The 24350-nt window shown below is 46.5% G+C and overlaps 1 protein-coding gene across 1 annotated transcript in view; it reads right to left on the minus strand.

The window, feature by feature from the left end:
• Positions 1–24350, minus strand: part of Scfd2 (sec1 family domain containing 2) — a 323332-nt gene that overhangs the window by 11375 nt on the left and 287607 nt on the right. The window contains exons 6-7 of the mRNA XM_052735152.1: positions 21307–21452; positions 8946–9080 (exon numbers count right to left, since the gene is read on the minus strand). Of these exons, the coding sequence (XP_052591112.1) occupies positions 8946–9080; positions 21307–21452 (281 nt within the window). The remainder of the gene's footprint in view (positions 1–8945; positions 9081–21306; positions 21453–24350) is intronic.

The following is a 24350-nucleotide window of genomic DNA, read 5'->3' on the forward strand; positions in this document are numbered from 1 at the left end:
CAATACCCACCCTGGTGGAAGCCAGTGACTCTCCCTGGCCCCCATCCCCCAGCCCTCCTTCAGTTCAGAGCCCCATCTTTTCTCTTTCTTGTCTCACCAAGTTCCCAGCTCACCCTGCTTTTCCCTCTCTCAATGCTTCCAGGGCAAGTCTTAGGAGCACACAGGAATGTGTTACATCGTCTCAAGCATCACACAATGGTACTCTTCTAGATTGCTGTCTGTTGCTGTGATAAAACACTGACCAAAACCAAATTGGGGAGGAAAGGGTTTAGGTAGCTTAGAAGTCCTAATCACAGTCCATCACTCAGGAAAGTCAGGGCAGGGGCAGAGTCGGAACCACAGAGGAAAGCTGTTTGCCCGTTTGTTTTCCATAGTTTGCTCGATTGCATTCTCAGCCAACCAGAACCATCTGCCTAGGGGTGGTACCCCCTGCAGTGGGCTGGGGCCCTCACACATAAGTAATTACCAATCTGATAGGGACAGTTCTTAAATTCAGGTTCCTTCTTCCCAAGAGTCTCAGTTTGTGTCAATTTGACAACTAACTAGCAAAGGTAACTCTGTTTTTGGTAAAATTTGGTAAAAATCTACATTTCCAACTCCTGTTGATCTAACTCCAGCTTCTGTTTATCTCTGTCACTGTGTTCTCTTCCTCTGCAGCCATCTGGAATGACCATAAGCCTTCTGTGTACCATGACATCTCAGCACTTTGGGCCTGACTCCTGCTGGTCTGACAGTCCCCAAGGCCCTGTGACTCCAGCAGATTTCCTCACATCACTTTTCTCTCTTCCTTGCAATATTCCTCAACATACTGAGACCCACATGAGGCAAACTCTGCTACGGCAGGCAGGTGTCTAGTCCATCCAAGTCTCCCTTACCTACAACAGTCACTGCTCCCTGTCAGACAAAGTACGAAGACTCTCACAGTCCAGCTTTTGCTTTTGCTAAATAATTCATGCCAAAGTCCGCTTCATAGGACTCTTGGAATAGATTTTGCTAATGTGAGATAGAAATCAAACCTTACCTCATAGCATGCACCATAATTGAGAAGAATTTAAACAATGGTTATAAATGGTTGCAAAGAGGAACCACACGACTTGTACTCATTTAACCAAGAAACTCAATGCTGACATAGTTTCATCTAATCAGAAATGCCATTAAACACAGTGGACCCCATCCAACAGTTTCTCTCTCCAAATCTTGTTTTAGATTTGGAGTAATAAGGAGTGGGTCTAGATGACCTCCAAGGCATGCTCAGCTCTCACAGCTGAAGGATCTGATGTCGTCCCTCACATGAAGCCCAGCATTTGCCCCCACCCCGTTCACAAAGCATCCTTTGGGTGACTGTTTTATCTATAATCCAATCATCTGCTCTCAGCTCAGAGTGGGCTGCTGGCAGCCATGTGGTTATAGTGTGATCCTGCTGTCTAAACATGGTTTTCAGGTCATGGAATGAGGTCCTGAGCCCAACTGGGCCTTTGGTAATCCAGTCATTCTACGGCAGATGAGGCTCTGTGGACACGTGGCTATCAAGGAGAGCCAAAAGGTAGGTCTGGACACTCACCCAGCTGTTCACCTACTATCAGCTGGGCACCTACACTACTCTGGGCATCATTAGCCCCTTCTGCAGAGAACAGTGAGTCTCGAGGACTGCTCACCTTTCAGATGGACCTTCCAGTTCTTGGTCTAATCCTTCTGCCCTGCTGTCTTTGGGGTCCCTGGACATCCTCTGGTCCTTAAAATAAATTAGCCTTCCTTTGATTAAGTTGCTGTGACTTATTGGTATCTTATGGCACAGTTTTGACTGCTTTTATGGCCTGTGTGAGCACCATTCCTTCATGTGGGCTTTTCCTGTTTCCAGGCCATGATGCTGTCACATCAACTCAGACACGGGGCCCAGAGGCAGGGGTGGGGGCTTGACTCTTGGTCAGGAATCTTTTTCTAATTAAGCACGCCTTAATTAGAAAAAGATTAAGAAATGGAACAATCACAGCAACAGAAACATTTAAAGCACACAGAAAGGAGGAAAAAGGGCCTAGTGCCATCTCATTAGATAAAGCCCAACCTCTTTATCATCTCATTAGATAAAGTCCACCCTCTATCATCTCATTAGATAAAGACCACCCTCTTTATAATCTCATTAGATAAAGCCCACCCTCTTCACCATCTCATTAGATAAAGCCCACCCTCTTTATAATCTCATTAGATAAAGCCCACCCTCTTTACCATCTAATTAGATAAAGCCCACCCTCTTTACGCCAATTCTAGCAGAGAAAACATCTTGACAGATCCTGTCCTTTAGTCAAAACAAACCAAGGTTCAAACACATGGAGTAGATATTAAGTATATTACTCTCGGGAGACTGAAATTCAAGCCACAGATTTCAGAAATGCACTTTCAAAGGGCTGCCTATTAGACATGCGAGTTTTAAATTAAATTCCCATTCCATGGAGAGGGGAAAGTATGTTTTGATTGACTCATTAGGTCGAGATCAAGCTTTACTCAGAGGACCTCAAGGTACTCTGTGTGGGAGTCTATTAGGGAACTGGGCTTTTCCATGCCAGCTTCAGCCCACATTGGTCCTCCCAGCTCAGTGGATCACCCTCACTGGCTTGTACGTCCCTGGAGGATGACAGCCTTACAAGTCCTTCTGATGGCTGAGAAGTGATCAGGCTGACTTGAAAGTCTTCCTTAGATAATAGGGACACTTGCTCTTTAAAAAATGGACATATAGCAAGTGGCATTTATTTATTTCAGTATAGCCATTCTGGTACCACTGATTTTGAAGTCAGGTCAGAAGTGTGAATGATTTCAATGTCTTCCAAGAAGGATGGACACGTAGGATCAGTAGGCACTGCCCTTACTGCCCTGGACAGCCAGACGAGGTAGATTTACCTGCATATAGATTGTATTTTTCCCAAGTGGCCATGACAATACTTCCTGCCCCTCTGGCTCTTGACCCCTTTTCAAGAGGAAGAATGCATTTTTTTATTTCCTTAAGGTGGACTGCCTTGACATGTGGAATGCTGTACAAGTGATGTTAGCTGACTTTCAGGCCATGACACCCAAAGTCTTTCCCCTGGCTGTCCCTCTTAGAGCACTGACACCATGCAGAGGAGCTGAGGTCCTGGACCACAGGGCCTTCAGAGTTCCCAGTAGATGCTCAGTCTTGGCTCACTGACTGTGTGGGAGAGCCTCCTGGGAGGCAGATCCTGCTCCGTGGAGCTCTTCCCAGAGTGCAACCTTCTGAGTAGAATGAATGGTTAGTATTATTATGAGCTGGGGTTCAGGATGACTGCTTATTTGGTACTCGATAACCAGAACCAGTGGGAATGAGAGATTCCCATGGCCTCTGATTTAAGAGCAGAGCCATTCAAAAAAAGTGCTTTAACTGCCCACACTATGACACAAATGAACTTCTGATTCCAGGGAGGTAAGACCCTGCTGTCAGGACTTCCCCACCCATGGAGAGTTTGTCTGGCAGAGACAGATGCACACCATTTTTTCATGTTTAGGCCTACAGAAATGTATGGACACAAGTAAAACTGAGTTAGGGGCCACGTCCAAGTGTCTGCAGCGGGGCTAGCACTTGCCACAGCACTGAGGTGGCAGGAAATCTTCAGAGTGTGGTGATGGTGCAGAAGGGCTTCAGGACAGTCAGGACCTGAGACATCCTGGGTCCAGCCTCGGCATTCAGGGCGGCCAAGGCATGCATATTTTGCTTTCCCCTCCCCACAGTTTGCTCACATGTTACTAACACTGTGGAGATCAGTGAATTGGGCTCACAGTGGACAGAGATATGGTCTGGAAAAGAGCATCACAACCCAGGAACATGGCTCCAGGAACATGCCACAAGGTCACCCAACTGCTTGTCTTCTGGCAAGTGGGAACCGCTAGGGATTTACAATGCCGAGGCTTCTGTGCGGGCAGTGTGTGTAGTCTCTTCTTTGCTTTCATTTAAAAACAGGTTCTCTATCCTTTCTTCTTTTTCCCCCTACTCTCTTTTGCTATTTGAGTTTTTGAGACAGGGTTTTACTGTGCAGCCAGTCTGGCCTGCAGCTCACTATACAACCCAGGTTGACTTTGAACACACAATCCTCCCACCTTTATCTCCTGAATGCTAGGATTGCAGGCATACACCACCATGCCTGACTTCTTCCTCCCCGCTCTCTCTCAAAGAGGCTCTTGCGAATAGCCCAGGATAGCCTCAAACTCATAATCTTTCTGCCTTCCCTGTGTGTGCACTCAGACACTGGCTACGTATAGGGTATAAAGATAGTCAACGTGGTTCTTTCTTCAAAGATACTGTCTGGCAGGGACCACAGTCAGAAGAAGAAGCACTGACTACAAACAGTCCTGGTGCTGAGTGCTAAGCATGCTATTACGTATCTCACAACAGCTCCACTGCCATCCCATTTTACATACGAGAAAACGGAGGCACAGAGAGGCTGAGTGATTCTCATACAGCCTGACTGCAGGTGTGTGGCTCTGGTCTCTACCCCCTCCATTGCAGACAGACCCTGGAAGGAAGTTCCCAGAGCATGTACTAGATGGAGGTGTGTGTGTGTGTGGGGGGGGGGGGATACAGATAAGAGAGCAACCTATTATTCAACAAATCAAACTACAGAATAAATGCGACATGGAGAAGAGACCCCAAGCCTCCCCAGCATCTGCTCCCCTTATCTACCACTCCGTTGGGAGAGTTCTTCCACTCTATAACATCAGCGCCTTTGCTTCTGTTCCATTCTCCAGGGAGGCGAAGCACCAGGAGAAACAGACTTCAACACTGTGCTGTGGGATGGAGATAGAGTAGAGGTAGACTTCCATCTCAGTGAAGTAGATGTACAGCTGGGGTTACCTGCTCAGAAGCTGGTGGACAGGAGGATGAGGGCAGCTGATGAGGCTCACTGGAGTTGGCTGATAGTGCCACTCATTCATGAAAATTTTGGATGAAGCTTCAGGCTTAAGGGTCAGGCAGCAGTTTTCCTTATCTGAGGTTTTGTGTTCCACATTTTCAGTTATTTATAGTACAAAAAGAAACTTCCAGAAACCAATCTCTTAAATTTTATGTTGCAAATGATTCTGAGACACATGATGAAATCTTACCCTGCTCTCTCCAGCCTGGAAATGAAGCATCCCTTTGTCCAGAGTGCCCATACTGCTCATGCACCCCTCTTTAGTCACCGAGAGAATCCCTTTGTCCAGAGTGCCCATACTGCAATACACCCCCTCTTTAGTCACCAAAAAACCACCTGGGTTATCAACCAACATCGGCAGCATCAAAGCACTGTGTTTAAGCACTCCTTAATCTACCTGATTATGGCTCCAAAGTGCAAATTATGTCCCAAAAGCAGGGTGCTGGCCAATCTGATAAGCCAAAGAAAAGCTGGAAAGTACTTCAGTGGGAAGATGAAAGTTCTTGACTTGATGAGGAAATAGATAATTGTCTGTGGAGGTGGCTAAGATGCGTGTTAAGAACAGGCCTTCAACCACTGCAAGTGTGAAGGAGGAAAAAGGAAAGAAGGTCTAGTTTCACTGTCACACCTGCAAACTGCACACACTATGACCACAACACACACCATTTGCTTAGTGGCAAAAGGCACTGCATTGCGTGTCCACAGGGCTTATACCTGTGGTTTCGGGTATTCACTGAGAGTCTCAGAAGGTGTTCGCTACACTCAGTGGGACTTTTGCAGTTTGAAAGAGAAACCAATGGCTTCAAGCTACGCTAAATGAACTCTGTAATCCATCTTCTCTGACACGCCCTTCCCCATTAGTAAGTACCTGCTGTATGCAGAATGCCAAGTGTCGAGCATCCAGAAGATAAAAACCTAGATCAGCCATCCAGGCTCTAGCCATAGTTTTTACAGTGTTTTCAGTCAGATCTGAACTGAGAAAAATGTTCAAGTCATGCATCTGTAGATATAGGAGGCGAGGCTGGGCTATTTGACCTAACTAGATGTAATGAGTTCTGGTCTGGTCCATTCCCCTATGCAGTGCTCACTCCAGCCACCCCAACTGTCTTAACCTGCCCACGTACAACGGGTTATGTTGAATATTTAGAAAAACATTACTCTGAAAGGCATCAGCCTGGAGAAAGGCAACCAAGACACATAATTATAAACCACTTTATAAATACAGCCCCGGAGTATGTACAAAAGAGAGCCCTGAGGGAGATCCACAGGCCAGGACCACCCTTTCCTGCATTCTTTCTACCACATGCTATGAGACTCATGCCATGCTTCCTGTGGTGTGACTGTGGGCCCTGTCTCTCCATGCATGTCTTTCTTGTCAGGCCTCCAATCTACTCTCATCATCCATTTCCTACACCATGGGTAGACTGCCTCTGGTCACCCCAAGTCCACCAGGAAATTATCTCTGAGTGCAGAGAAAGGACTGACCAGGGGCAGACCAGCATCTCCCTTCCAGCTCAAGTTAAATTTTGAGAATGTTCCCGTTCGCACAACAGTAGCCGTGCATGGGAAGGTTCCCCATGGAAGGCTTTAGTTCATCAGGTTCTGCCTCCCTCCCTCTTCCTTCCTTCTTTCCTTCCTTCCTTCCTTCCTTCCTTCCTTCCTTCCTTCCTTCCTTCCTTTCTTTCTGGCTCAGTACTACAAGTCTTGAGTGAGAAAGTAGGGGACACATTCCGGGGGCAGAGGACAGGGCACTGAGTGACCTGAGAGAGGAGCAGTAACTACCCCTGAGGATTCAGAACCAAGATATAACGTGTAGGGTGACATATCCGCAATGCCTGGATTCATTATTCCCATGAGACCTGGGCCCAAGTCCCAGAAAAGCAGTGTGAGTAAGAGCAGGTGCCCCTGAACCCTGCATGATCTCACTCACATCAGTGGCCCCATGACCAAGCCAGGCAGAGACCTTCTTCATGAGCTGTACTGATTCAGGAAAGGGAAGGCAGCTGCATAATCCCAAAGAGAACCAGAATTAATAGCATGGGATATTTAACTTCCAAGAACATGCCTGGCAGCGCTACAGGGCAGGGACTGCTGTGACAGGCAAGTGCTCTGGAGTGGGCAGGACTGGAGGACACACCCCAGAGCTGCCATTTACTGTGTGCTCTCTGGAAACCATGTGAGAACAGGAGAGAATGAGATGAAATCCAGGCTTTTGGAAATTTGCTTCACTGCTTAGCCACGTGGAGCCTCAGTTTCCTATTGGGCAAAAGAGGGATAAGGATAGGACCTACCTGCTAAGGTTGTCATGAGGATGGAGAGGAGGGTGGACAGAAATGCTCTGGCTGACTGGTCCACATGGATTGTCATTATCACTGTGTGTGGGAACCTGGGCACTGTTCACACCCCCTGTGAGTCTCTGTACTCTCCCTCCTTCCCTGTCCACAGGCATTGGGGTGGAACGGACATCCTTCTGTCTAGTTTGGCCTCCTTCTTAACATGGCTTTTTGAGAGGTTATAGCAGCTAGGAGAACACAAATTCTCCTCCTTAATCTACTCCCAGGAGCCTTCCCTCTGAGGTCAGCTTGCTGCTGAAGCCTTTCTTCAGGAGTTCCAACAATGGGGTTGAATACCCCATTTCCCAAGGCCACATGGGAATGGCGGGGTGGCTGAGCACAGGACAAGGAGAAAAACTCCACAGAGCTTATGGGGGGGCGGGGGGGGACTTTCAAGTGTGACAGCTCTTGATTCATGGGACAGTGACAGAAAATGCACGTGGGGAATCAACTCACAACCAACCTCTTGCTACAGTCCATGGTCACCAGCGGATGTCCAAGCTTGTAGAGGAGGCACTTAAGTGCAGAGGGTTGAAACCATGGCTGTTGGCTATTCCAGAAGTCACTGCTGTTTTTAATTTTCTCTTCCCTTCCCCTTCCCTTCCTTCCTTCAATCTTTGTTTTTGGTTTTTTTTTTTGTTTTGTTTTTTTTTTTTAAAGCTAATGGCTACCAGGAAGAATTACTCAGGACAGACGGGCAGATAGTGGCCCAACAACTCTGGGCTTAGACTCAGCACAGGAGCCCTGGACACTTTTAAGAAGTTGAGCTGCATTGCTTTATTAAGGAAAAAAGAAAGAAAATGAGCAGCCAGCATTGCGTCAGAAGCTTCTGGTACTTGGGAAGAGCCGAACAAAGGGGAAGGCCCTCCAGCCAATCTACGGCTTGGTTTCCAGTCTGATGTCTGGCTTCTGTCCTCTTTGCTGTTTGGAATGGGCCAGTTTTCCTGGAATATGCTTTTAGTGAACTCCAAAAGGCTGGATTTTTTTAATGCAGATTAATTCATGATTTCAAAGACTCTTTGAAGCTGGCAAAACATTCTGTTATTTCTAAGAGTTATTACTGCTGAAATACGGGCAGAGCCTGGGAGGTCAGTTTGCAATCTTGTTTAGATCCTTTTAAATTTAGAAACTTTACAGTGGCTTATAAATAGATCCCATTTGTGTGCTCTCTTCTCCTTTCATCCCTACTCCAAGGGCTGCTCAGTCATTCTCACCCACCCCAGACATGAGCCAAAGAAATTCACCGAGTCTGCTGGACCATAACAAATATCATGGCTAATGAGTCTTGTGGTGATATTAGTCATAGGAGTATGCAGAGTTGTTCATTATTCTACAGAGTAAGTTCTAGAACCAAGAGCAAAGATCGCCACTAGGCCCAGTGTACAGTAGTATATGTACTCCTGCTGGTAACAAATGGATCATGAGTGTAAAAGCTTTCCAGCGGTGCTCTTGAGGATGCCCTGTGACCCCACCAAGGCTGTATGTGTTGTTGAGGAAAGACGACAAGACTCAGGTCCAAAGAAGCTGTGGGAGGCTGTGAGCTCACACTGCACATCATCAAATGGTCAATGAGGATTGCTCTGATTGTGGAAGACCATTGTTTCCCTGGTACTGGGCAGGGCTAACCGTGTGCCAGCATTCCCATGCTCAGCAAAGGGGACATTGTGACACTGAGGATGACCCCTTCCTGGTTACTTACCTTCATGAACATGCTGAATCCAGTTTTAAGGAGATCAGTGAGGCCTGAGGACGTATGTTCAATGTCAACGGGATCTGGCTTCTCAGGATTAAATATTTCCTCTACAACCTGCTTCAACAGTGGCTTATAGGATGCCTGGAAAGACAGAACACTGTGCTGTGAGCAAAAACACTTGTTTGCTGTGTCTGGAGACAGTTTTATCTGCATCAAAGGAAGTAAAGCAAGTTTAGTTTGATTCCAAGCAATGGCTATGATTTTGTGTATGCAAGATTATAAAACAACCTTGAGTCTTTAAAAATATTTTTTAATTCTTTGAGGATTCCATACAATGTATTTTGATGATATTTACTCTCACCCTTCCCTTTAATTTCTTCCAGATCTGCCCTTCTCTCCCTATCTCTCTAACTTTGTGTCCTTTTGTATTATTATTAATTTAATACCACAGGGATTCCATCTTGTGTTCATGCAGTTCTCTAGCACTGCCCTACCTCTCTAGTCCCTCAACAGAGCTATAGTAGTAGTAGGACCAAATGCTCAATCTAGCTTGAAAGTGACGATTTTATGTAGGAAGTACGGTAGAAAGTCTCGTCATTTGATATAAACATGAAGATGGTCTCTAAACATTCTTAGACTCATCCCCTCTGCTTGGAATGTGAATGTTTATTTGCAATGGCTGTCAACATCCAAGCTAATCCCCCTTCCCCCACAGAGCTCGACTCCATGTATGACTATGTCAGAAAGAGAAGCTTAGATAACAGAAGGAATCTGACTCAGGTCAGGGTGGAAGCGGGTCACAGAGCACCGTAGATGCCGCACACAGGCATCTCTGGAGAATAAGAGTGATGTTAGATTACAACACCTCTGCTTTGATGGATGGCGCTGAGCACTTTCCTTTTCTGTGACCTAAATACCCAGCAGGCCCATATTTAGTTCTGTCTGGAGGCAGCTGTCTTACTGACCTTTCCTGACTTCTTACTGAAAGTCCTTCCTGATCTTCTTCTCTCACAGACTGAGCCACCTTCCTCCAATCCCATTGCTGTTTCCGCTGCCCCACACTCTCCTGGCAGCACATGGGGGTGTTCAGCGCAAAGGTGTTCCCCTCCCCACACTTTCTGATCCATCATCACTCCAGGAAAGCCAGCTTCTAACAGGGCGCTGCCGAGAGGCAGCTTGTCCTGAGCTCTCTGGAGCTCTTTACATGGGGCAAACGTGAGGTGCCACAACCATGGCTACAGATACACAGTGTACTAACCTCATCTCTAGGTTGGTCTTGCTTTTCTTATAGGAATCCTAAGTTATTTTTCCATATTCTAAGTCCCTTAAAAATATCTCAGAAATGAAGCAGTGTATAGATTAGCAACACCACATTTCACCACACATTTGGGAGAGCTAGTATTTGCTCAGTGGACAATCCCAGCCTCTTGATAATTATTGGTTAGTGAGACCATTGTACACTGAGAAATTTCATGATTAATGATCATGCTGTGTGAGCACTGGGCAGAAACACTGATAAGGCAGAGATACAGCTATGGGCCAACCTTGCTTATAACTAGAGGAAATCAGATTAAAGTTATAGCAAGATAGGTTTTCTCTTAAAGATTTATTTATGTGTCCATGCCTTCAGAGGCCAGGGTGGGGTGTGCGTATGATTCCTTGGAGTTACAGGCATTTGTGAGTCACCTGACCAAGATCAATTTTTAAGGACTCAGACTGAAAAAAACCAGACAGTCTGAAAACATGCTTTTGACTTGGCCCTAGGGTATCAGACACTGTCAGGTTGGGTGAAGAGGAAACTGTTTTAATGAATACAAAATTAGTAATTCAGTAGTACCTATCAAAACTCAAACTGCATCTGACACAGCAATTCCACTCCCAGCAATTTATTATTTTGGCTATGTTCCTGCGTGGAAATGTACTCAGAAACACCATTTATCATTTGAAGTAAGAAAAGATGAGGACCCACTGTCTTAGTCACTGTTCTATTGTTTCAAAGAGACACCGTGACCATGACAACTCTTATAAAAAGGCATTTAACTGGGGCTGGCTTATGGGTTCAGAAGTTCAGTCCATTATGATGATGGCGGGGGGAGCATGGCAGCACATGCTTAGGCATGGTGGCTGAGAGTTCTACAACCAGATCCACGAGTAGCAGAAAGAGAGAGAGAGAGAGAGAGAGAGAGAGGGGAGAGAGAGAGAGAGAGAGAGAGAGAGAGAGAGAGAGAGAGAGAGAAAGAGACAGACAGACAGACAGACACTGGTCCTGGTATGGGCATTTGAAACCCCTAAGTTTACCTCCAGAGACACACTTCCTCCAACAAGGCCGTATCTCCTAATTCCTGTCATTAGGGAGTAGTGATATACTCCCTAATGACCAAGCCTTCGAATCTACGAGCCATTAATTCATTTCCATGGAGGCCGTTCCTATCCAAACCATCGCAGGCACTCAAGTGTCCAACAACTGGGCTGTTTAATAAGTGAGGAATGTCTCTAGGGAGGAGTGCTGGGAACACGACAAGAGAGGCCCTGTGGTGACAGGGTTGGAAGCAGGGTGCAGACCAGCATGTGAGGGGAAGGTACCAAGTGAGGAGCGTGCGTGTGATACGCTAGCGATTACCAAAGTGGCAGGGGAGAGGACAGCTTGGAGCTGCTGAGAAACAAACGGAGAGAGAGAAACATCTATCTCCAGCTGTGATTGAAGGCAGATGCCAGGCCAGGGATGTAGGCAGGTGGAACTCTGTGTTGTGTGCCTTTTGTTTTTCTACAGCAAACCATCAATACAAACGGACCCCTTGTTGCTTGTTAAAAGTTAAAATATTATTCATGTATGAAAATGAGATTGAGGTGAAGCACACTAAAATGTTAATCCTGGGCTCAGGAAGTAGCAGGTATTTGTATTTGTTTGCTTTTCTGTCTATATTTTTCAAATTAATAAATTAACTTATGGATTTGTATAATAATAATCTAATAAAAATTTTAAGTAGTAAAAAACAAAACAAAACAGGTCTTCAGTTCCATTGACACTCTTCCTCACATAAACGGTGTGGAGAGCGAGCCTACCCACCATCAGAGCTCTTCTGGACATTTCTTCTCTCAGACGCTCGATCTTTAAAGCTCTTCCCTCAGGAGAGTCCTTACCCCATCATCACTGCACTGTCATCCCAAAGCACACAGCTTCTCCTCAGGAGGCAAACTGCTGCATTTGCTTTGCTGTGACCAAAGACCTGACCAGAAGCAACTCCTGGGAGGTGAGGCTGACTCTGCCTCCCAGCTCAGGGGATCTGGGCTACCGTGGCAGGGAGGCCCATGAGCACGAGGCAGTCAGAAGTGGAGCAGAGTCGACTGGAGGCGCTGGGCTGGCTGTCCCCTTCCCCTTTCATTCCATCTGGGATCTTAGTCCACAGGAGTGGGCCACCCATATTCAGGTGGGTCTTCCCTACTTCCTTAAGCAATCTTCCCTGGAAAAACCCTCACAGACACACCCGTAGATGTGCTTCATCAATGCCCCAAAGCCTACTAACCCAACGGAGCTGCCTGTCATATTTTCTCAATCATTACAGTAACAGACTCAGGGTTCAGTCAGGCACATTATCAACTGACTGAAAGACCATCCTCCAGCTTGCTATATAGCTGGGGTAGCTGCATTTCCAGTTTCTGGGCCAAGAGACATAAGCAGAAGGATCCGTGGGGCTTTCAGAAACATGCCTTTTAAAATGGAAACATATTTTTGTCTTCGATTTCTCTGTTCTGCTGCATGCGACACAGGGTTATTCCTAAGGCCACAGGGCAGAGACTGGAGAAGCTGTGCTCATGACCTACAGGGCTGCTATGACTAGCAAGGACCACTTCACGTGAGAAATAAACCTCGTATGTTAAGTAACTGGTCTCTAGATCACTGTTACTTGCAACTGAATGAAGGGCTGATACAAAGCCTTACAGGAACAAAAGACAGAAAGGACCATTTCCTTCCTTTGAAGAGTTAATGGTTATTTGTTTGCTTGGTTTATATAAAACTGGCTATATAAAGCAACTTCAACCAGAACAACAACAGAGAAATACATACGGGCTGCCACATTAAGAGAGAAGAAGCCAGGCCGTGGTGCCGCATGTTTTTAATCCCAGCTCTTAGGAGGCAGAGGCAGGCAGATCTGAGTTCGAGGCCAGCCTGGTCTATGAGTGAGATTCAGAACAGGCAGGGCTATACAGAGAAACTCTGTCTTGAAACACACACACACACACACACACACACACAGAGAGAGAGAGAGAGAGAGAGAGAGAGAGAGAGAGAGAGAGAGAGAGAGAGAGAGAGAAAGGAGGAGGAGTATACTCCATGACCTGTACAAAATGAAGCAAGGTGTAAGGTCGTTGCCGTCCACACAGTGTGCCTACCACAGGAAGGAAGAACAATGGTCGGGGGAGGGCTCCGTCCCTGGTCGGGGTGGTTCTGACCCCAAGCAGAAGCACTGTACTGTGCTCTTCTCTCCAAGGCAGGGTGTGCTAGGGCTGATGGGACTGTTCTCAGGACTCGAGAGACCCTGGCGCGGATGGGGATTGGGAGGAAGCACAGAGGGCTAGGAGAAGCATGGACACTCTGGTCTCTGCTCTCTGCTCTCCTTGCTCTCCTTTCTGCCCTGCCGTGAGCCTGAGCACTAGCTCTGCTCGCCAGCTGGGCTGGGCTCCCTTGGAGCAGGGGTCTGAAGGCATCACCTTCCTTCTTGAGTCTTTGTGACTGCTGTGCCTTACTGGGGAAGGTTAAAAGTCTTTCTCATTTATTTGAAATAAACAAAGCACCATGCACTTCTCAGCCAATTATTTAGAATGTGGAAGTAAACCATAATTAAAAGAACAAGACAGCTTGGACATCACACAAGTCCGGAAGAGCCATGCACACACCTTTCTCTACTGTCTGACACACACGTGTGACACGAACCTCTTACACTTCTTGGCTGCAGCCTCTCAGACTCTAGTCTCCGATGACAATACTTTGGACTCAGTGTGTCTCTTTAGAGATGTGACAGCTCCTGAGCTACAAGCCCTTCCTCCTATATGCAGTTGTGCAAGGCTGGCCTGTGACTCTGCCAGCCACGCTTGTGCTCTGCCAGCTGAGTCGGACTCAGGAGGGGGCTGGCAGGCGGCAGGGACCAGCAGGGACCAGCAGGGACCAGCAGGGACCAGCAGGGACCGGCACCACCTTGGGGCTCTCCTAACGGTGATAGCTTTCTCTTCCTTTCATGCTGACTCGCAAACTTGTTGTGGATCCAACAAATCCCCTTTCCAGGATAAGCCATCTATAGTGTTCTTCTCTTTTCCATTTTCACTTAAAACCAAGGCATAGTAAATAATAGAAGTGGTGGCTGTTTTAAAAATGAGTTCATAAGCTTTGCCACAGAAACAATAGATAGGAAAATTCCCGACTTGTCTATGAAAGCAACAGAGAACACAAGAACCAAGGCTCGTACGTGCAGAGAACATACTTTGGGGAGGACTGCTCGGGTAACAGCGGTGCTTGTCCTTCCCCTGCCTGGAAAGGCCAAGGCTCCCAGCGTGGCCTCTGTTGATGAGAACCTGGCCCTCCCTCCCAGCCACTCCGGTGATTTCAAGTCCCTGGACTAAGCAGCTTTGCCATGCACTTTCCCCTTTGTGAAGCACCATGCCCTTCTCAGCCAAGGGCCAGCAGAAGGTGACAGGCGGGGCGTCTCTGGAGTGCCACCCACATCTTTTTTAGGTGTTACAGAGTCACAGAGGGCAGAGCAGCTGTGCAGTCTGCTTCAGTGTTAAGCAGGGGCATCTCTGGAGTGCCACCCACATCTTTTTTAGGTGTTACAGAGGGCAGAGCAGCTGTGTGGTCTGCTTTAGTGTTAATTAAACAGGTCCTCACTTGTCATTTATTCTTTGCTTCTGTCACAACTACTAGGAGCTCTGGGGTGTGGTGGCTCTGTTTGGCAATCCACTCACCTCTGGTCTCACACGGGAGTGGTTTTGGTATTCCCAGGGCATTGCAGCCCTGCACTGGAGACTGTGTTCATCTCTATGATGAGATGAGACTACGATGGAGGGTCCAAGAGAAAGGGGCGGGACGTACAGAAAAATGTCACAGGCCCGGCATGAGGACGTACCACTTCCACCCATTATTCACTGACTAGAGTTGGTCACGGATCCACATTTACCTGCCAGGGAATCTAGGAAATGTGGTCTTGCTTGTTCCCAGGAGGAAAAAGAAATGGGGTTCAAGAAGACACAGCATTGTCTCAGCCTGGACACACTAAGGATGAGATGGAGTAGTAATTTCACTCTTTCCTCACTTGTCTGTGTGGGCAGAGGATTATTAAACCCTTTGTGCCCTCTGCACAGGAATTTGACTTCTGCTTAACTTTCCAGCTCTGTTTCCCTGGCAACCTGATAAAGAAAGAATGTCAAGCTAGGAGACAGGCAAGACTGCTAATGGCATAAATGACCCATGCATGGTGCGCTGCTGTCGACTGGGGGAACTACAAATATTTGATAGACAGCTAGAGCTTCGGGCTTCTCCAGGTCCGATGACTCTTGAATAATAATGGGGAGTCCCTTTGAGTAATGCTGGAACTACAGAGTTGTGGCTGAGAAATTAGCCCCTACAGGGGATGAGGTTTCCAAGCCAAGGGAAACCTCAGCACCAAACAGCTCCCAGATCACTGTGTGGACTGCCCCATGCCTCATGGTGCTCACAAGGACTGTCCCAGGGAAGGAAAATGACCACTGCTCCTCTGACTATTTTCTGGTTCTGGGCACGTTGGCACCAGGGGGGCTGTGATCACAGAGCTAGGCCTGCTGTTAGGCCCAGAATGCACAACACCCAAATATGATTAGGAGCTTATGAAGATGCTTTCATTTATAAAAATATCAGATGGGAAAAAGTACGTTGAGGTCAGAATAATGTTTTGGCTTGAAATATTAGTATATTTGCCTTTATATCAATTTACTGATTGGGAACAAATATAAATATGCTTATAATAACATGTAAATATGTAAAAATGAAAATTATATATAAATATAATATAAAATAAGTATAAAAATTGGAATCAGTTTTCCATTGGGGGAAAAACTGACTTCTCCTCTCCCAGCAGGTAGCAACTGGGGTGGGACTTTGTGTCCACTGTGGTATGTTTTTCAAGAACAAACTGGGCTTGAAAATATTATACTCAAAGAAAGTATGCAAAACAAAATACTAGTGTGTGTCTCTTGTTAGTTCTGTGGTAGAGATAAGGTGTGGTTGTGTCTAGAAGCCTGAGCTGAGCTCCCGAGGAAGGGGACCAGGTACACAGTGATTTCTAACATTAAATATTATAGTCTAACTCCAGTGTCTTTGGAATTAGGTATCTGTTGCCAAGGAAACCTGAACTGGTTGGTGCCCAGGCTCAACTCATCAATGAGGCTGCTGACTTTGCTCTGCTGCCTGGTGCTGGGGGAGCTGGAAACCCTCGGTCCTACCTCTGAAGAAGCATGCTTCTCTCTTTTCTACACATGATGCCATGTACCAGCATCTTAGGAAAACTGGGCTCATAGAGGGTGTCTAGCTTGTTTTAACCCAACACTGCGTAGGGAAACATCTGTTCTGAAATGCTGGCGGCTTTATGAGGCAATTCCATGCCTATTTATTTTGCTTTTTGTGAGACTATGATCTTTTTTCTCCTTTCATCTTTTTAAAGGAAATGGTTTGTTTGAAGATCAAAAGTATTTCAATTTATCTCTTCATCCATCCATCCATCCATCTATCCATCCATCCATCCATCCATCCACCCATTTTTCCTTATATCCAGAAGCAAATGGTTCCTTAAAATACTGAATGCAGTTTTTCAACTTCGATATGAAGAAATGAAAGCCAAGCTTACTAAAGAATTTCCTTGAATTCACACTCCAGTTAGAAGTGTCTTTGGGACAATGTCAAACTCGCGGGTCCTTAGTTTAGTTCTTTTTGGTGCCAATTGCCCTTACCCTCCAAGGTAGTTGAGCAGGTCCGGGGTTGGGCAGATATTAATACAATTAGAGGGGAGAATAAAGGTTGGCTTAGGATATGGACAGCTGTTGGCTAAAGCTGGGGAGTGTTGATGAAAGAGATGGGGTCCAACGACCACTCAGACAGCCTTACTTCCCTGGGGACAAGATGAATCAAGCCTCTGTGGGCACTGAGGTGCTAGACTTCCTTGTCCAGCTGCCAGAGGCATGGAAGAAGGCCCACATCTGTGCTGCATTGGCTCCAGCACCTCTGCCTTGAAGACTAATGAACCAACAACTGTCATCATTCTGGAGTCAGATGGCATTTGACTGGAACAGCCTATGAGGTCTGTGCCCCTGCAACATTGCTAATATCCTCCTGATGAGGCATGCGGCACATCAAACTCTGTACCATAGCGAAAGGAACCTGGGGATCATGCAGTGAGAAATGGGGGGGGGTATGAAGACCCAGGCCCAGCTACCTGGGGGCTTAGGCTTCTCGTCTACAGGGACAATCCCTAAACCCAACCTTACCACACAAGCAAATGTCATCAGTGACTCCTCTTATGGAGGGCCATGGTCTTATCCTGGGCAGCTGGTGTTAGTGGTCTGTGACTAGAGAGCCAGTGTGTCCTTTAGGGGGCAGACAGACAGTGTCACAGGCCCATGTTACTTTTAGAGACCCAAGAAAAAAAGGCCTTAATGTTTTTGTTGTTTTTTGGTTTTTTGCAACAGGAGGAAAAAAAGAGCTTACAGTTCAAAGTCATGTTTTGACCTAAAAATGGTGCCTTTGCTGGGTGGCTTTTTATTTTTCCTGATGTTACTACAAGTACTTACACAGTAAGTCCTGTTTGTCTGTCTGAGGCTATCACAAGAGTTGGACTGGCACTAGTTCTCTAAATTCTTAGAGCATCTTTGTGAGAGTGTGTCCTTGTTCAGCGGAGGAATTGACCACGGAGAGGTAGTGACTTGCCTGACCTCACAGTTAGTAAGAGGCACATCTGGGCCATGACCCCAGGTACTAGCATCTACATAGCTGCCTGTCTATCAGCCCAGAAGGGGCAAGTACAAGCGATACCCACAGGTCCACAGAAGAGCTGCTTCCGGTCATGGGCTATGATCTTCCAGTCAGGAGCTGCAGCAACAGCCTCCATGTCCCCATTCCCCCAATGTCCTGACTGGATCTGGTCCTGGCTCCCTAGGACTTCTGCATGTCAGGTCTAGATCCTCTTCTGCTTCTTGCAGAGATTTGATCATTTCTTTCATACATCATGTTCACCTTCAGATGAGTGGAGTGCTATCTGCCCTTTGCATATGGACCACAACTGACCTAAGGGAGCGGATAAAGATGAAGTGAAGGTGCCTCCAGTGCCAGCAGGAAATGAGTGCCTCAGAGACTGAGCATGCGTGTACATGAGCAGGCGAGAAGGCATGAGGAAGCCTGGTGCTGCAGGACTCAAGACTCAGGGCAGAGAGGCCAGAGCACAGTGCAGGACAAGTGGGGACAGGAATCCAGGGCAAGACCAGGGTTTGTCCTGTCCTAGGTGTGTTGGGACATCTCAGCTAGAATTTGTGTGGTGATAACATGTTCCTGGTGAACAGCACACATTTTCCCTCAAGCTATGGGACCAAAGGCCAAATTGGAAGAAGTAAAAGGCAGAAATCTGCCTGGTGTGATATGCAGCTTCCTGCTGCTGTGAGAAATACCTGAGAGAAGTCAACCTACGGGAGGGAAGCTTGAGTTTGACACACAGCTTCTGAGGGTTGTGGGTGTCTGACGGCTTGTGGTGAGGTGGTTCATTATGGCAGATATGTGTGGTGGAAGAGACAATTACTTTCTGGTGGCCAGAAAGTGGGGTGAGGTGGGGGCACAAGGTCTCGATGTATCTTTCAGGGGCACACTCCCAATGACCTCTTTTCTTCAATGAGGCCTCACCTCCTAAAGTTTTCACCTCTCAGTAGCACCATCAGGAGAAGACCAAGCCTCCAGCACAAGCGCATTTAGGGACATTGAAGGCCAAACCACGAACCCCGCCAAGTCCTGTCTTCAAAGCCAGAATGGCTACCACAGACTCTAGCCTATACCTGTACTTTCCTGCTTCCCTGCCTTGTATTGGGGTACAGTCTGTGAGCTCAATGAGACCTCCTATGCATAAGCTGCCTCTAGACCCTGAGGACAGTGGACAACACATCAGCATCCCTTGCTCCCATGGGACTCACAGCTGTAACTTTAAATTCTTTAACAACAGCTTGGGAAGCCAAAACCGGGTGAAGATGGTCGATAATCCTGTCTGAAGGGTGTGCTTCAGGGAAACAGAGGAGGATCTGCTCTCAGAGAGGTGGAGTGACCAATCCAGTGTCACACAGTAGGAGGCTCAACATTCCTACTTGGTCTTCAGTCTCTTCCTACCTCCCACAAATCTGCTTCTTACATTTCCCCCTACACTTTTTAATAGTTACTAAACATAAACTTCTCTGTACTTTTAATTTTATATTTTGTTATATCCTTTACAAAACTAGAATAATGTTTCACAGAGGGATCCATCATGTTTTTTCTCCCCCAAAGCTGGGACTCCCCAAGAAGTAGAGCCTGAGGCAAGGACTCAAAGGCAGCTAGCTGCATGCAGCAGACCTGCCTCGGCTTCATTTATTTTTCTTTCTACTGCTGTGGAGTATTTCACTACGTCTACATAAGTACTAATTTAATCTTCACAGTGTGCACTCATCACCCCATGCATCCCCATTTGTCCCCCGTCAATACTGGGGAGTTCTATTACGTGTGTTGATGTCCCCGGCTTACTATAAGGGGAAGTATACACAACATGGGAAACTTCCCTTCCCGAAGTCATGATTGCAGGACAGAGTCCTGAGGCCTGAAGAAATGGCAGCATTGGCAGATGGGGAGACAGAATCCGGCTAGCTCATCAGTGTCCTTATCACACCCATGATTCATAGCTAATGTGTGTTTATGTGAAGTTGGCCAAATCAGTGCCCCGTGATGGTCATGAAATGGAAAAGACCTCATTAATTTTGTGGTTTATGTTCTCTGCCAACTATTGCAGTCGTTTGCCTTCTGACGTTCTCCAGTCTAGATTCCATCATATATCATCTGTTGCGGCACGTCTTTTGGAACTAGTCCACAACACAGTATTTAGAATCGTTGATTTTTTTGAAGGGATAAAATTGCACATGTTTGGTGATCTGAGTGACATGATCTATATTCTGTGGTGGTTGTGTTCTCAGATTTTTTTAAAAAAAGGATGGGAAACTCTGCAAGTGTCCAACTCTATGATCTTGGTATCTTGGTGGGTGATTTTGGATGACCATCAGCACTTTTAATCAATACTTCTAGAACCTCTCTGAGAACCAATGTACATAGAGTCATGACTGCAAAGACTGCCACCTGCCCGTGGCTACTATGTATATGTGGCAAATTACTCCCTTTTGGAACCAAGGCCAGGAGTGTCATCAAGTGTCAGCTGCTGCAGGAACACCCAGGAGGCAGAACTGGGATTCTGCTGGGTTGTCATGGGGGACATTCACTTATCTCTACGTGCACTTACACAGTCATCAGCCTGAGATGAGCTCCTCATTGTCACAGCTCCCTCCTACAGCACAGGAAACTCACCAAGAAGCCTCAATAGATAAGTAGATGTTACCAGAGCCATCATGGGGAAGTGGAGGGGAAGATTCCCACAGTCACACCAGTGATCATGTTTGCCACCAGGGTCCTTAGCTCGGACTCTACACTTACCATGAGGAACTTCCAGGCTCCAGAGCACCAGGTGCCTTGACTCTTAGTATTTCCCTTGGGAATTCCTGCATGGTCTCCCATTCAGGGTTTCACATCCTCCCTCACCCTGGATTGTCATATCATCTTTCTACTCAATGGTCAGTCAAAACAGTCTCTGCAGGTTCTCCTACTGCCCTTAGAAAGCTGCAGGGGGATTTTACTAACAATTGCTTCTCTTGTCACAAATCTTCCTTTTCCCTTCCACAGTCAGTTAAATCCTTGCTTTATTCTGATCGCCGATAATGTTGATGAAGGACTAGAGCTAGGAAACTGGGACTATGTAAAGCCTGTCCCTCATTTGGAACCAACAGCAGCTGGACCTGAAGGAAAGGCCTTGCCTCAGGCTATAGTCTACAGCAGACTATAAACAAGGGTGATTTCCAATCCAGTTTTCACCAGTTACATTAACTCTGGGGCACAGATGAATTGAGAGGCTTTCAGACTTAGTGGAGCCCCAAATGGTCCATTTAAAGTGAACCTGGGAGTCCATCTAGAATGGAACCCTTTTTCTAAAGGGGTTGAGGGGAAACTTCCTTGTGGCCATGGCCTCTGAATCCTAAAACACAGCAGCAGACAGATACTGAAATCATGTACACTCACCTGATGGGTATGATTTCCAGGGACATACACAGACTTAAACTGTTTCATGAGAGTTCTAGCTCCAGCAATCTCTTGGAGAGACGTGAAGACATCATTCACAGCAATTTGAGATTTGGGAAATGTCAGGTTAATTGCAGAGTCACAGCCTGAAACAGTCCAGAGATATTTTCATAAGTGAGCAAATCTTTAAATTAAATTTTCCTCATGACAGCTTGAGCTCAATGTAAGAGTCTGGAATTCCTTCAACCCTATTTTTCCCTGGCTGTTTGCTAACGGGGCTGTTGCAATCATCCACGAGTAATGGGACATGAGTGTGAATGCTTTGGACAGAAGTGGGAATTGCCTGGCACCATAGCCATTGGACTCAGACGCTAGACTCTTTTCTTCATGGAAAACAGGCTCCCGAGGGGCTTTGAGTCTCAGACACTGCCTGCCTTGGAAAACCAAGAGGGACATAAGGAAGACAGGAGTGAGTGCTGTGATGAACGTCTGTCTGCACTCCACTGATAGTTTCCAGAAGGTCTGACAGCAAGATGGAGAAAGATAACAGCCACCCCAAGAGTGGAACCAGCTGGGATGGGCAAGTTCAAAGTGGTTGAATGGGCTAAATAAACAGGGTGCCAGGACCATTGAAAGGGAGCAGCCTAAGCTAATAAAAACATAAAGGTGGCCATCACTCTCCCTGATCGACTACTCTTCTGTTAGGCATCTATCCAGAAGAGAAATAATCTAAGATAATACAGAGGTTCACAAAACATGGATACACTGAGAGCACTCATCCTCAATTTATCGATACACCAGACGTATCAACTCATCACCTCTCATGTGACCCCTGTGAGGTCACAGGTACAATTTTTCCCCTTTAGAGCATCAGGACATTGAAGTGCAGGTTTAGGTACTCCTGTGAATAGGCACTGTCATGGCCTTGCATGTCCACTCAGTCATCCAGGCCTCACCTGGATAGTGTGCACACATAGTGCCTGTGTGCTCTGCTGTCCATCTGGAACACCTGCCTGCCTTTCCGTCTGTCTATGTCTCTGTCTCTTCCTGTCTGGGCTTTCTCTGGTTGCAGCAGCTTGGTGGGCCTTCATGTGGGCAGGCTAGAAGTGTTGGGCACTATGTATTCAGAGAAACAACCCCTACTTTCTCTTCTCTCATGGGGATAATTCTGAGTGATGGCCTCCATTGCCATTCTGAGGGGGCTCAGCTGCCCCTCAAGAACTGGTTCATTGACATTGTATTCCTTCCTTCACAGGAGTGGTCAATGATCAGACACAGGTAGCCTGATCCATACCCTGACCTAGTCTGTAACTCTGACAGCAACTTTATTGACATGTAATTCACATACCATGTGATTCTCCATTTAAAGTGTTTACAACCCAATAGTTTCCTGTACATGTATAGACATATAACCATTACCGAACAGTTGAGTTCTGAACACCTATATCACCCCAACAGGGAACCCTAAATCTGTCAGCCTGTATCTCGATTCTTCCCCTTGCATCCATCAGTCTGCTCTCTACTCTATGGATTCACTGACAGGACATTTCATATAAATAGACCATAGATGTGGCCTTTTGCAGCTGGCATCCTGTATTTGCCCTGTTTTCAGGGTTCATTCAGGCTGTAGTACATTTCACTACTTCATTTCTTTTAATTGCATGGCAATAGTGCATTCTACTGTATTGATACACTACATTTCATGTGTCTACCCACATGTGTACCCACAACACCCAAGGCAGGAAACTTTAGAAAGAAAATAAAGTTTCTCAGTTGGTAGGCACTTGGGTTGTCTCTGTGTCTACGTTATCATGATAATGCTGGCAGTTTGCATGGACAAGTTTTCGTGTGGACATGTACTTTCATTTCTCTTGTGTGTACTTACTGGCAACTCTGTGTTAATCTTTGGAAGAATGCCAGAGCCACACTGCTTCCCAAAGGACTCGCTACTTTACATTCCTACCAACACTCAAAGAGGGTTTCAGTTTCTCTACAGCCTTGTCAACGTTTACTATATCTATTTTCTTCACCATAGTTCTCCAAATGTCTGTGAAACAAAGAGATACTTGTCAAGTTTGATAATCAAGGAAATTGTTTGGGGAAGGAAGAGGTTGAGTCAAACAAGCTTAAACTAAAAGAGGATGATGCATCTAGCCTACACAGAAGCATCCAACGGACCCCAGCTGCATCCATGCAGAGAGGTGGTTAGTATGTGAGTGGCTGACCCATACTCTTAATTAGTTTGTGGCACTGTGTGTGTTAACTCTTAAGGGTAGGGAAAATTCCCTAATAAATACTTGTTTCCAAAATTCCCCAATAAATATTTGTTTCCTGGTTTCCACAAATGTCTGACTTGTGTCATTAAAAAAAGCTGAACTGTGGCATAGTAGTTTGAATGAGAAATGTCCCCCATAGGCTCAGGTATTTGAACGCTTGGCCCTCCAATCGTGGCACTGCTTGGGGGAGGTACGGAACTTTCAGGAGGTAGAACCTCGCTGGAGGAAGCATGTCACTGGGGACGGGGTGTGGGGTGGGGGAGCTGTCGTGATAAAAACGTGATCAGCTAGCTTCCCATTCCTGTCACCATGCCTGCCTGCTGTCATACTCTTCCTGCCATTACAGACTCTATCTATTCTATCCCTTTGTAACCAGAAGCCCAAACAAAACCTTCCTCCCTAAGTTGATTTTGGTCATGGTGTTTTATCACAGCCCAGAAAAGTAACTAATACATACGGTTTTTACTAGTTTTGTTACAATAAAACACTAGAGGTTCGAACCTTAAGAGAGAGTTTCCATTATAATCTTAGATCTATTTAGCCTCTGGTGAGGAGCCTCTTGGCATCATGGTGAGAGAAGGTGTGAGGGGACAGATCACATGGTGAGACAAGAAGCAAGGGCAAAGCCGGGCGGTGGGGGCGCACGCCTTTAATCCCAGCACTCGGGAGGCAGAGGCAGGCAGATCTCTGTGAGTTCGAGGCCAGCCTGGACTACAGAGTGAATTCTAGGAAAGGCGCAAAGCTACACAGAGAAATCCTGTCTCGAAA

The sequence above is a fragment of the Peromyscus californicus genome, unplaced genomic scaffold, assembly GCF_007827085.1.
Source record: "Peromyscus californicus insignis strain IS unplaced genomic scaffold, ASM782708v3 Scaffold_13__1_contigs__length_99412109, whole genome shotgun sequence".
NCBI lineage: Eukaryota > Metazoa > Chordata > Mammalia > Rodentia > Cricetidae > Peromyscus > Peromyscus californicus.